Raw genomic sequence first — 14142 nt, 5'->3', positions numbered from 1 at the left:
GACAGTTCATTCCTTTACACCCTCTTTTAGAAAGGGAGGCAGTGCTAAATTATGGGCCATCCACAGACTCGTTACGGGCTGTTCAGTGCTGGAGTTTGGACAGAAACAACCAGGCCCGCCCTAGGGCAGGGCCCCGCCCAGATTTCCTCTGCTCAGTGGTCAGCGTGGTCATGCCCGAGTCTGAGGTGTCCACCCGGCGGGAAGGGTTCGCAGTGGCACAGCCGAGGTGCCTGATTCAGAACAGGAGGAGATGAAGGTTTCCGTGTGTGTGGGATTCAGACCAGAGGCCCTGCCGAGGAAGAGCACCCGGAGCTGCAGACGGGAGAGGCAGGGCTAGGCTCGGAGGGAGGTCTGTGTGGCTGTGACCGGGCTTTAAATGTGAATCAGTAAGAAGAGGACAGATTCTCCCTTCCCGTCCCCTCCCCGCTCGAGCCACTGCCGCAGGCCACAGCTCACAGCCTGACACCGCACACCTGGAGGAACACCTCCTTAGAGAAGTGTCCAGAAGCCGGCTGGCTGGGCAGTGCGCTCGGATGCGGAGCCTGCCGGCGAGGAGCTGGAATGGGAGGCTATAACATACTTAAACACGTGTTGGAAACAGTAGTTTAATTTTCGTGTTTCCTCCGTCAGCCTCTGCCCTCATAACTTTACGGCATTAAAGCGTTTTTAATCTGTCTTTGTTTTCACTCAATGTTACAGCAGAACCTTAACGTGTTTCCAAGGCTATGCACTAGGCCATCAGGGGGTGGCCTCTGTGACATGATTAATGAACTGGCGGCAGCGCCTGTTCCGGATGCCACTGCCAGGCCCACTCCTCCAGGTAGCCTTTGCCTTGGCCTTGGCCTTGCCTCGCTGCCTAAGGGCAAGGTCCCGGAAGTGGGGATATTTTTAAACATCTTTGTTACTACGTGATGTGTCTGTCCCATTGCTCTCTACAAGTCGCACTGTCCTCCTCTACCTTTGGCAGTGCCGGAGGGGAGCGGATTTCCGCAATGTTGATAGGCTTGCTGTTGTATAAAAGGTACTTCGCTGATTTGCTCGGTGAAAACGGTACCTTGCCATTGTAGTTTGCATTTCTTCGACTGTCAGACAGGTTGGGGTTTTTTTTTCATCTATTTGTTTACTAGCTATGTTTTTTCCTTTTTATTACAACATTGTAAGATGCAATTTACATACCATACAATTCGCCCGTTTGAAGTGTACATGTCAGTGGTTTTTAATATGCTCACAGGGCTGTGCAGCCATCGCCGATATTTAATTCCAGGACATTTTTGCCACCCCAAAGGAGACCCGGTGCCCGCTCGCCTCCAGTCCCCCGGTCTCCATCGATTTGCGTGTTCAGGGCGTGTCTGACGCGTGGAACCGCGCAGTGGCGCCCTCGCAGACTGGCTGCTGGGCTTGGCCTCAGGGTCTCTAGATTCGTCCTGCTGCAGCTGCGTCGTCCTTCAGTCCTTCCGTAGTGTCAGGCGACGTGGCCGTCCTGCGGATATACTGCACTCTGTTTCTCCGGTAATCACTTTGTCTCTTAACTCTTGGGCCATTGTAAAATGTTGCTGTAATTCATGCACGAGATTTCGTGTGGACAGATGTTGTGATTTTCTCGGGTACGTACGTAGGAGCAGGTTTGCTGGGTCAGACCCAGCAAACTTTATGTTTGACCTCGTTATGCTTCTTTTTTGTCTGTTTATACTTTCTGTTCAATTTTGGGATGTAGCGTGTTTTTTTACAATGTGAATAAAGTTTTTATACCATAAATATGTTAAATCTATATCATTTTTACTCAGAATGTTTTCCCAATCAGTAATTTTTCATTTTAAGTTGCTCATAAATTTTTAACCTGTACACAGTTGAACCTGATTATATTTTTATTGTATTTATTATATTGTTTTAAAGATGAAATTTGGGATAACCCCCCTCTGGGATTTAAAGAGTCTTTAACCATTTTCCATGTTTTTAAAAATTCCTTTTCATTTCTAAACCTTCTGGGGATTACTTTGGTATATGATATCAGGCATGACTCATGTTCTCCCCAAATTTCAGTGCCGCTTTAAGATGATCTTACATCTCGTTTTCATATTTTCTGTCATATTTAAGTCATTCTTAAGAAAGTGTTAGATACAAGAGTAATTTCCGGCTTTCCTATTTTGTTCTGCCATCTTACATTGCACCACTATAACTCTGTTTAATAAGAACTTTTTTATGATGGGTTTTAACATCTGGAAGGATTAGTAACTGCTTATCCTTATTTTCAGAATATCCTCTGTCCTTTTCTGTGGATACCTCTAAATGAATTTTAGAGTAATTTTGTTGCATTCTAATTCGCTTACACAAACAGTTATTGCGTCCCTTCTGTGTTCTGCGCACTGTGCTGGCTGCCAGGGGCTCTGGGATGAGCAGGCCACAGAGCAGGTCCTTAGGAAACAGGATCGATCTCCCGAGGACACAGGTGGGGAACGCCCAGAGGGCGCTGTGAGCCCAGAGAAGGGTTTGGGACCGGTGTGGAAGTTTGGGGTTGGTCCCTGGAAGAGATGATACCTGAGCCGTATCTTGAAGGCTGACAAAGATAGTAATAGAGGATCATTAGCCACAACATCGAACTCCTCTATAAAAATAGAGTCGATCCTTTTTATTTTTGTGAGAATACGGATATATGGCAGAAGAATGGTTTTTGTTGTGGTGGTTTCTTCCTTTCTAATATTTTCCATCTCATCTCTCTCATGTCCTATTTCTAGACTTTCTAAAACAATGTTAAAAAATAAAGGTGGTGGAAAATGTCCTTATTTATTCCTACTTGAAGATAACTCTTTCATGTACCTCCATGAAAGATCGTTGTGTTTATATTCTCGTTAGATTTCCCACTTGCAGCTTATCACAGTCATGTGAGCTATATATTATCACCCCGTTATACAGGTGAGGACAGTGAAGATCTGGGAGATCGAAGGGATTCTCCTAAGCCCACTCGTGGGGAGGGGTCAGAACCAGGTCTTGAGCCCGGGTCCTTTGATCTAAAATATCCGGCCCCTGCTCCCTGGCTTCCAGGCTCCCTCAGCCGTTGGGTGTGTGCTTACACCAACAGAGGCCGCACTTGCTCAGGATGCTTGTTGGCATCCTCTCACGGGGAAGTGTTTACCCACAGAACAAGGGGTGGCTTTAATGCTACCAAACCATGCTCCCGCCCAGACCCGTGTGTTCGAGGCTCTTGGTGAAGGAGGGATTGAATCCAAGATGCTTGGGCTTCAGAGCAAGCCCCGAGCTGAGCTGTTCTCTCTGTCTCCCCACTTGCATCTTTCCCACCGATAACCTAAAGCTTCATCCTGGCAGCCCTGACCCCTTGTCCACTGACTGGGCTCTGTTCCACAAGCAGACACAGACTGATAGGACAAAGGGGGAGGAGCTAGCATGCACAGTCAGGTGGAACTGAGTTTTAGCACCAGCTCTAAGTCGCTAGCCATGTGATTTGGGCAACTCCCTCAGCGGAGCCAAGCGTGAGCGTCCCCTTCAGTGAAGAGAGGATAATGGTGTGTCTCCCTGTGGGTTTTTGTGGGAGAATACATGAGATAACTCTGTACCTACATAGTACCTAATGCATGGTAGCTTAGTTCTTGTTTCTTTTCCACATTTCTGATTGGCCTTGCAAATTCACTCATTCATTCATTTACTGCACATTTCATTCATTTACCACGTGCGTTGAAAGCTCGCCCTGCAGCAGACTCTGCTGCGGGAGACGCTGGATGTGTTAGTACGTGAAAGAGAGGGGGCCCTGGCTTTGTGAGGGCTGTAGCACCGTGGAGGCCAACAACCAGCGGGCAAGTTAAACACCACACTGACAAGTGCAGGGCAGCAGTAGGATAGGACACCCTACTGAGAGGGAACCGTAGAGGCGGCCCCCTCATGTCATGGGGTCAGTGCAGGTCCTTCCAGATGGTGATAGTCAAGTCGACACCTGAGAGATGAGGAAGAACTTGAGCAACACGATCCAGATTGTGTTATAAAAATTTATTCAGGCCCGACCGGTGTGGCTCAGTTGGCTGGACGTTGTCCCGCAAAGTGAAAGGTCGTCGGTTTGATTCCCCGTCAGGGCGCGTGCCTGGGTTGTTGGTCTGGTTCCCGATCAGGGCGCGTTCTGAAGGCAACTGATTGATGTTTCTCTCTCACATCGAGGTTTCTCTCCCTCTCTTTCTCCCCCCTTTCCCTATCTCTAAAAATAAATAAAATATTTCAAAAATATATAAAAATATTATCCGGGCTGCTTGCGGAGAGCGAAAGGGAAGGAAGGGAGCAGGAGAGGATGTGGAGACTCCATTTAGGAGCCTGCTGTAGAAATCAACAGGAAGTGACAGTAGCTTAGGCGGAATAATGGCTCTGGAAAGGGACAGATACAGACATACCTGAGAGACAGTTTGGACACGACTGGTAAGAGGCTAGATGTCAGAGTGCCAAGGTGTTCACACTCACGCCCCGGTGTCTGATTGGGGCAGCTGGCTGGGGGACCTTATTTATCAAGGTGGGTGATGGTGGAGACTTCAGTTTTGAGCTCAGCCCAGACTCCTAGGAGTGTAAGAATGCTCTGGGTTTTCCTGGGGTGGGGCGGAAGTTAGGTGGCACTTGTCCGAGGAAGGCATTCTGGGCACTAGGAGGGAAGTGCCCAGAAAAGGGCCCTTGAAGGTGAGCCCTGTCCCTGAGGTGCTGGGGTTAATAACATGAAAGCACAAAGGTGAGGGGAGAAAATGGACATATATTGTTATAAGGTGTTTATATACGAATTGGTCTAACATTATTTGGAGATAGACTGTGATAAGCTAAAGAGCTATATTGTAAACCCTAGGACAGCCACTAAAAATAAGAAAAAAAAGATAATTAACCATTTGATAATGGAATTGAAATGGAATCATCAATCAAGAAAAAAGGCAGAATGAGAAAGAAAAAAGGACCAAAGAACATGTGGAACAATAAAAAACAACCAGCAAGATGGTTCTGATCATGTCAATAATCACTTTAAATGTAAGCGGTCTAAACACCCCAGTTAAAAGGCAGAGATTTTTGGATTGGACAAAAAAGCAAGACCTAACGATATACTATCTCCAAGAAAACCATTTAAATATTAATAGATAGGTAGACAAAAAGTAAAAATAGATACTATGCAAACAAAAATCAGAACAAAGTTAGAATGGCTGCATTACTATGTCAGAGGGTAGAATCAGGAACGAGGAGCAGTGCAGGGGTCAAAGGGAGATGCCGGATAATAGAAGGAGGCATTCATCAGCAAGACATTAGTCTTCAAACTGTGTATACCTAAAAATAGGGCTTCAGGACATATAAAAGAAAATGTACAGAAGAATTTATAACATTAAGTGCTTTCATTAGAAGGGGAGAAAATCTCAGAATCTCATTTAGTCTGTAGGACCATGCTAAAACCAGGTTCTGTTGCCATCTCCATTTTACCACTGAGAAAACTGAGGTCTAGAGAGGCCGGGACTTGCCAAAGTGGGGAGCTGGGCTTTGAACCCAGAGTGGCAGCCCAACTCCAGCGCATTGCTTTCTACTACAGATCTGAATCTGTAGACTAAGAGCTCCTTCTGCATGCTGAGAAGACCGGGCACAGAGGGATGAATGGCAAGACAACTCCTGGTAGATTTTCTAGACTTCGGGGAAAAGCGGATTGCTCTCTGCAGATCATGTACACAGGGAGAGCAGTAGACTGGCTTCCGGGGTCTGCACAGCGGGTCTCGGTGTCAGGAGTCCGGGGAGTCATCTGCCGGGCTCCGAGGGAGAGGAAGTGTGAAGTTCAAGGCACCCTCCCCAGCCAGGCTCAGAGCAGGAGAGGCGAGAGACAGGCATTCCCAAACATGCAAGAACTCATCCCGCAGCTCCCACGAGCCCTTTTTGGCAATGTTCTGCCAACCAGGAATTGATTCAAAATAAAGAATTTGAGAAGCAGCAAGTGCATTTTCATATAGAACTGATGCAAAAAACAATTATGGGGTGGGCCCTTGGGAGCCTTGGCAATATAAAAAGTAATGTAACAAAACTAGGAGGCTGAAGAGAGGGCAAAGTGGAAGGTCACAGGAAGTATGAATGTGTTAAGCTTCTTCCTCATCTTTACTATGAATCTGGAGATACTGTATAAAGTTGAAATACATCGGTAAAAGAATCACCTACTTCCTCTTCTCTCTCTCTTTTCCTACACACACCCACACACACATAATAAATATGAAGTATGTTTAATTTTAGAGAGACCTCTTATGAACTATGTGGGGAAAAAAATCCACATTTTTCTGAAGTTGAATAATTACTTTGGTTGCACCCTCGTTTCTTCTAGCAAATTTAATTAAAATGAAATGTAATGGTTTAAATTTAAAACTGACATAGAGCACAATCTCAGTTTCTGCAAAATGATTTTCATTTTTCTCTCCTCTTGATACACACGAATACAGAAATATCTGGACTACTGTTCAGTCGATGTTAACTGCTTATTTCTGTGGTGGAATTTTAGGATGATTTATAACTTTCTTTTTGTACTATACTGAGTTGTTTTGCTTTAAAATAATCATGGCATTCTTTGCAATTAAAAACTGTTTTCAAAATCACACAAAGGATAATTTTTAAAGGTTTCAGAGTTGGCCTCCCAAATGGAGAGGCCAAGGAAGTAGTTCAATAGGTGAGCCTGGAATTCAGAAGGGAAGTCTGGATTAGAGACTGTAAGTGTGGGGGCTGGCAGCATGTAGATGATCTTTTTAAAAGTTTATTCATTTATTTTTAGAGGAGAAGGGAAGGAGGAAGAGGGAGAGAAACATCAATCAGTTGCCTCTTGCACGCCCCCACCTCGGAACCTGGCCCACAACCGAGGCATGCGCCCTGACTGGGAATCGAACTGGCAGCCTTTCGGTTTGCGGGCCGATGCCCAACCCCCTGAGCCACACCAGCCGGGGCAGCGTGTGGATGATTTCTGAAGCTCAGAGGAGTGAGTGAGATCATCCTGGACGCGTGCCCAGGCCCCTGCTCTGTGCGCCGCCATCACGTAGAGAGTGAGGGGGGAGGGCCCTTCGTTAAAGACCAAAACACTCATGCTTTCTGGAGGTAGAAGGAACGCCTACCTCTTCGCACTTGCAGAGCCAAGTGCTAAGTCATCACGCAGCCAGGCAGCTTTGGGAAGATGCTGGGATGCAGTTCAAATGCAAGGGCTGCCCACCTGGCCTTCACTCCAGAACCTGTTGTTCATCGAGCGCCTTCTACTTTTCTTTCCCCAGACCTTGCGAGTTAGAGAACTAGCAATTGCTTCGACTCCTTTTGGAGAATAATTTCAAGACCCCTAGAATATTTGGGGTTTGGCTAACATCTGGGTCCTTGAAGAGCTGCTGACTTTCAGCAAATGTGGACAGTGTTCGGAGAGCCTTGTATGGTGTTTAACGGGCCACAGTAGCTTGTTTGCTGAATGCGTTATTTGACTTGTGAGTTTAAAGAGAGTAGCTTCTGGAACAGTAGATATGTGTAGACTTTCACTGTAACCCACTCAACTTGCAAGCCTTTCTCCTGATTAGTTGGAATTCTTTCTTGCAAGGCTAAAACTTTAAACTTTTGAAACCTTGTCATCTGTTGACAAGAGGTCAAGTTCAGGAGACCAGAAGCTTAGGTTGTTTTTCTCAGCTCCTCCCTTGAGAACAGATGACTGCTCCTCAGTCCACAGGCCTCACTTCGGTAGCCTGGAGAGTCAGTCTTCCCTGGTTAACTTTAGGCCAGGCCAATCATGGCGCTTCTCAGCTCTTTTGGGAGCTCATCAAGTGCACGCAGGGCTGAAGCTGCAGCCTGCCAGGCAGTGGCCTCGGCCTTGGGTGGACGATGACTATTTCTGCCTGTCACTGGGACCTGTTCCTGTCTCACGCAGCCTCTCTGTCAACGTCCTGGCATGTAGCAGAGCCACTCCGGCCCTAACGCTTCTCCTGGCACCACACACGCATCAGCGCCCTTCACCCCTCAGCCCCTGGTGCCAGGAGGGCCACACATGCCCCTGGGCTGCTTGGTTGCCTCCTGTCTCAGAGAAGTCGTTCTCTCTGCTTTCCTGACCCTGGCACGTCTGCACCAGGGCCTTTGCACTGACGTTTGTTCCCACAAGGGAGTCGACTTTTCAAGTTGCGCAGTACACGTAGCGATAGGGTTTGCAGGGAGTACACTTGCATGTGGATCTGATTAGTTTTCCGGTTTTCTCCCCTTCTAGGTAATACTTACTAATATTCAAAACAGAAGCCCTAAGCCTGGCCCTGCTCCCCACGATCAAGAACTAGGCTTTTTCCTAGAAACAGGACTTCAGAGAGCCCATGTCCTCTATTTCAAAAATGGGTAAGCCGCCTTCACTTTTTCTAAAGAAGGAGAATAGAAAGCTTTATAATACTGTCTTCAGTTTAGTTATTATAACAAAACAATTTTAAATATGAACTATAATTGGGATTTTTAAAAAAAGAATGAACATAGGCTCGCTCTTCTCCCCTCCACCCGGCTCTCTCACTTCCCCATGGGATTTGAAGGTGGGAGGCGGGGAGGGGGGTCCTATGTAAGGAGTGCCAAGACAAGAGGTGGGGATCTGATGGGAACCAAGCTTCATGCCACCCTTCCCCTTGGGAATGGTACTGTACAAACCCCCCCCCTCCGGGTTGGGGGAAAAGGTAAAGAATTGGAAACCCGGCCCACGGGATCACCCTCCTTGGAATGGCTGATCGGTTCAGAGACTTGGATTTCCAAGTCCCAGCGGTACTTTGATGAAAGTGAGTGTGGCTGTGATGTCCCACGAGGACCTCTTCTACTTGAGCTGCCTGTGCAGAGGGTTTAAGAGAGGCCCAAGAGCCCGAGTGTAAGGGACAGAGCTCGCTAATGCATTTGATGTTTATTTTCCTTTTTGTGTTGTCTGATGAGAAATGCCACGATCTGTTCCAAATCTCCTCTGCTGTCCCTTGTTTTGACATTGTGCTGCAGGATAGATGTGTATGAAGACCAACAGTAGGTATCCAGTTCCCCGTAGCTCCTCCTGGGCTGTGCATGGGGGCCTCCCCGAGGCCTGGTCCCTTCCTCTAGGACACGGGTCCCAGCCTTTGGACAAATGAACAGTGGAGTCGCTCCCTCTTCATTGTTACGAGCTTCAAACCTTGGGGTGCAGCTCAGGGGAGTGGGGTTTCATCTTGCTGGGAGTGAATACTTATTTTTCGGATCCTTCTTAAACTGTGGACAAGGCCTGCTTTGCTGCAAAGGCTACTGGTCCAGATTGGCGTAGTCACAGCTAACTCCCCAAGGTTTGGAATGGCTCGGTGGCTTTGGCACAAAGGTGTGCTCCAATTTGATCTCAGCCGACACTGCCTGAGATCGTCTGAGCGATGGTGCATGTCCCCTGAGCTGAGTTTTGAGTTCTGTTTTCTTTGCTGTTTTAAACGGAGGAGGGCGGGAACGTGGACTGTTTTTCTAGTGGTCTGTTTCTTCTCCCTTTCACAATAAAAGGTGCCCATCACAGAGGACACCCCAAGCATTGCTGTCCCTCCCTCTAACCTGGGAGTGTGCGGGGCCGCTATGCAAGCCCCGAGACAGGAACGAGCTCTCTGGGGGCTGTCGGGGGTGCTGCACCAGTCGCTTCTGTTGAAAACGCCTTGTGTGGGATCGAAAGGGGCAGGCTGGGTAGCACGCCCTCGCCTGTGAAAGCTGTCCACTGAGGAGGGAGAAGCAGAGCCCCAGGGCTCTGACCACCTGCTGCAAGACGCTGGCCGCCCACTGAAGTCCACCTAAAAAATAATGACAATGAGAGCTTTATTATTTATCACTAGATGGCGGATTCCACGCTGGGCATTGCTTAGTGCCTCATTTCTCATTTACCCCAGTTCAAGGAGAGTCCCACTGACGTAGCCACAGTCCTGTCACCCTTCGCTCTGGGCTCTACAGACCAGGGGTGACATCGGCTTGGCTGTTCTGCAGGGTCTTTGCACGCTGCAGTGTCTGAAGGCTGGGATTGTGCAGCAAGAGATTACTCCCGGGGGCGGTGGAGGCGAAGGCCAGCTTTGAGACCACAGAAGGTGGATGCAAGGGGAGAAATCTGTGGGAGGTTTTGGACAAGCCAAGTGCCATCAGGGCTACTCAGGGTGGGAGAGCCACGCCGGGGGTCATTTGTCAGTGGACGCCCACAGTCAGCGTCTCTATGGTGCGAGTGGGGGCACACGGAGGTAGCCGCTGTCCCTAAGCACCAGTGGCTTCCACAGTCCCATCTTCTGATGTGTTTGCTCCTTGGCTGTCTCATTCTTTTTCTGTTTTCTGCATTTTAAAAATATGCATCTGCACCCTGACTGGTGTGGCTCAGTGGGTTGGGCATTGTCCTGCAAACCAAAAAGTCGCTGGTTCGATTCCCAGTCAAGGCATGTGCCTGGATGGCAGCTCAAGTCCCCGGTTGCAGGTGCACAAGAGGCCACCTTCTCTCTCACATCAATGTTTCTCTCCCTCTCTTTCCCTTCCCCTTCCCCTCTCTCTAAAAAATAATAAATAAAATCTTTTAAAAACGTACGCACCTGGGGTTGTACAGTGGACACGTTTTGGCTGACCTTCACGGATGGGGAAGTGCAGTAGGGAAGAGTTCTGCAGTAGGAGATAGAAATTGATAAAGCACATCTCTTCCTTCAGAAATGTACTTAAAGATACTCAGATTTGGGGGTGTCATCCCTGAGGACTTAGTGAGTTACAGCAATCACTTTTATTCCTTTGTAATTGTCCATCTTTGTCAAGAGTGAGAGCCAGACTGGTGATCTTGAATCTCTTTCAGAGAGAACCTGACCCCCGGACCGGTTCCCGGGCCCCTCCAAACCCCTTGGATCCCAGTGACACTTTTACGTACCAAGTACCTTTCCTTCATCGTCCTTGTCCCTCACGGCGGCATCTTGCTGTGTGCACTGCCACCTGAGAGGTTGGCGGTGTAAGTGGCATTGCCCCTATTTACACACGGGGACCTGGCTTCCAAGTTCTGCCTTCAGGCCATTTAGCGCACACCTCCGTGGGCGAAAGCAGCCCCTATGTGTGGCAGGGCTTGGTCGGACCCTCGGACAGAGGCCTTGGCCAGCGCCCTGCCTCTCTGTGAGGGTGCACCTGACTCCTAGTACGAGGCCTCTCTAGGGATGGTTCCCAGCCGCTGCTGCCTGGGGTGTCCTCACCACACCCTTCCTCCTGCCTCATCTACAGCGTGTCACAGATCATGTGCTTCTTCTCCTCGCCTCCCACTTTTTCCTCTCCCTCTCTCTCCTCCCTCTCACCCTTGGTCCCCCTTTCTGGTTGCCACGCAGCCCCGTGTGGCCCCGGGCACTGTCTGACCTGGAACACACCCACTTCTGTTTCACAGCTGTGTCTCTAGTCCCCGTGGGTGGCAGGGCAAGCTGGTTAAGGATGAAAAACCTGCTCGGGCTCCACAGAGGGTGAGATCACAGAGCCTTAGCCTCAGGGAACCAGGATGGCACCCCCAGGGGTCACAGGGCCCTGGGCCAGAGGGCCTGATTTGGAACCAGCCCTTCCTCCTCTTCTTTGTCTGTAAAGTAGGGCTCATCCCACCTAGCAAGCACTGTGGTGAGGCGCAGATAAGAAAACGCAGGTGGAAGCCCTGGGGGAGGAAGCGGCAGGCAGATAGCAAGTGGTAAATGGCCATTTCCCATCAGGGCATGCCTGGCTGACTTTCCAGCTGGACGCAGGACCGGGAAGAGCAGGCGCGCCGTCACTCATTTGATTGCTGCGCCTCACACCAGCAGCGTTTTCAAGGAACGGCACTTATTGATGCTGCTGGTTTAAGCGCACTCTGCTGATGCACAGTCGGCTCGGATAACACCTAGTCACTGGCGGCCGGGCCGGTATTCCCGAGGAGGAGGTCAGCTGACTTCCCTGACGCAGGAGCACTGGGTGTTCTCTGGGCGGGAAAACAGCCTCAGCGTGGGGCTCCCTCAGCCTGCCGAGGAGAAGAAAGATGTCACCCGCCCCATCCCCTGCCCCGCCTTGAATCTTTGCAACCAGAACTGCCAGGGATGCCACTTTTTTCCTGCAATGTCACTTCCCTGGGAGGCCTGGCCCATCCCCCCATTACTAAGCAGGTGCTGTCCGTTATTTGCTCTCACTGCACCCGTTCATTTTCCCGTACTTACTACAGTTTGTACTTACATGCATGGGTGAGCTTGTTTGTTATCTGTTCCCCTCACTAGGCTGTATCGTCCTCCCCGAGAACCTGGATTGAGTTTCTCAGCTTCACCAGTGAAGTACCAGGCACAGTTCGGCATGTAGCGAACTCAGCCAACACCTGCTGGGTGGCTGACCTGACCTGCCGCACCTGGGTCTCCTGCCAAGAGGCCTGTGTGCCGGAGGGGTGTAAGGGGGCAGCTCTGGTTGGAGTGGGGGTTGTTATGGAAGTCTCGTGGATTCTGTGAGAATTGGTTAGATGGAGTGGGGACACAGGAGGATCAGATTTGGGAATGGGGATGTCAGGGATTTGCCTTCGGATGCGCTTTGTTTGAGATGCCTGTGACACGCATGTCTGGGTGGACTTGTCAGCCAGGAAGGTACCTGAGCGTAGAGGGGAGCGTGGAGCTTGACTTATAAATTGGGAGTTTCAGCAGTTGGTTATATTTAAAGCCCTGGACTGGATGAGGTCAATGAGGGGCAGAGGGTAGAGGGAGAAGCAAAGGCAGCCCAGGACCTGGCTTGGAAACCTGCACGAGTCAGATGTGGAATAAAGGGGAGGAACCCGTGGAGCGAAGCAGGAGGGCCACCCACAGGGTGCAGGGGTCACCTGCTTCCGGCCCAGTCACTGCCTTAGGGAGTTTGCACTTTGGTTGGGGAAGTAGTCAGTAAATGAGGCAATAGCATTCACTCAGTGTCACACAATTGGCCGGTGGCCGAGCTGGCACCTGCCCGGCCTTCTCTGACACCCAGTCCGGTTTTCTCACCACTCGAACCATGCTGCCCACACCCAGTTAGGGCTCTTTTCTCAAAACGGAGTACCTGGCAGTGCGAAGGGGTGTACAATTACTCTTGGAAAATAAGGACTTTAAAAAGCCAGTGTAGGTGAAACTATTTATGTAATAAAAAGTGTCAGCCAGTTTTCTGTTCTGTTTAAATGCATACTAGGTCTGCATTTAATGTCATCAAAACTTCAGTATGGGAACAAAGGCATCTTTGTCCACTTTAATTACGAAACTCTAAGACCGCTTTCAGTGATGAATTATGGGGACAGGTAACGCTTCAGCGTACTTCATAAGTGCTGGTACTTAATGAGTGTTGAGAGTCCTGTGCCAACTGAGAGCTTTGTCGGTGTTCACCGAGGGGGGTGCGTCCCCGTTGGTCTGTCCTTGGCTTCAGCAGGAGAACCGGGAAGGTCGTTCTAGGCGTCCACAGTGTAGGGGGCGTGGGGTGGGGTGGGGTGGGTGGGGGTACGACGTCTGTGTACTCCATTGTGCGCTCCCCACCTGAAGTTCCATTTCCTTCCACTACCAAGTATTGGACCCCTTTACTCACTTTACCCCGCCCCCCAGGGTCATTTTCAACATAAGCAACGTTGCCTAGTAACATAACTGACATTTTTCTTTATCAGGTTTCCAGGGAAATGGAATTGGAAAGTTAGCCTAAGGTCAACTTCTCAAGCAGGAGAAGAGAGTAATTTGTGACTCTTTGTCCACATTGTGTGTTTTCTTACCTAACTTGTGTACTGTCTGTCTTCCATCACTGGAACACAGGTTCCACTTGGGTAGGGATTTCGTCTGTTTTGTTGGGGAAGGGATCTCGAGCAGTGTCTGGTGTATAGCTGTTCGTGAATGAGTGAATGAATGAATGAACTTTCCATTTTCAGCTGAGGTGGCTCCGGCTCACAGATGCCTAGCAGTTGAGTGTTTTCTTTAAAATTAGTTAATGCAACTTCGATTTACTGAAAGCTAGATCTCCTTACTGGGCGCTGTGCTCGGTGCTGGGGATGTAGGGATGAACAGAACCACCTGGGCCGGCGCCCGGAACCTCTGGCGACTGCTTCCCAGTGGCAAAGAGGGAGGTGTTCGTGGACCATCTGCACATGATGTCCTTCTGTTAAAAGAGGGTGAAGGGGCCAGGTGTCGGGGTTTCCGTGATCTCAGAATGAAATGATACACTTTCTGGGTCTGC

General features: G+C 49.4%; 1 protein-coding gene across 3 annotated transcripts in view; it reads left to right on the top strand.

Moving 5' to 3' along the window:
- The window catches only part of TTC7B (tetratricopeptide repeat domain 7B), a 215390-nt gene that overhangs the window by 49852 nt on the left and 151396 nt on the right, over window positions 1–14142 (top strand). For all 3 annotated transcript variants that reach the window (XM_053928133.2, XM_053928134.2, XM_053928135.2), the window contains exon 5: window positions 8213–8334. In XM_053928133.2, coding sequence (XP_053784108.1) covers window positions 8213–8334 — 122 coding nt within the window. The remainder of the gene's footprint in view (window positions 1–8212; window positions 8335–14142) is intronic.

This window comes from Desmodus rotundus, chromosome 7 (genome assembly GCF_022682495.2).
Source record: "Desmodus rotundus isolate HL8 chromosome 7, HLdesRot8A.1, whole genome shotgun sequence".
Classification (NCBI taxonomy): Eukaryota; Metazoa; Chordata; class Mammalia; order Chiroptera; family Phyllostomidae; genus Desmodus; species Desmodus rotundus.
The sequence above is the reverse complement of the archived record's forward strand: the minus strand, read 5'-3'. Positions and strand labels throughout refer to the sequence as shown.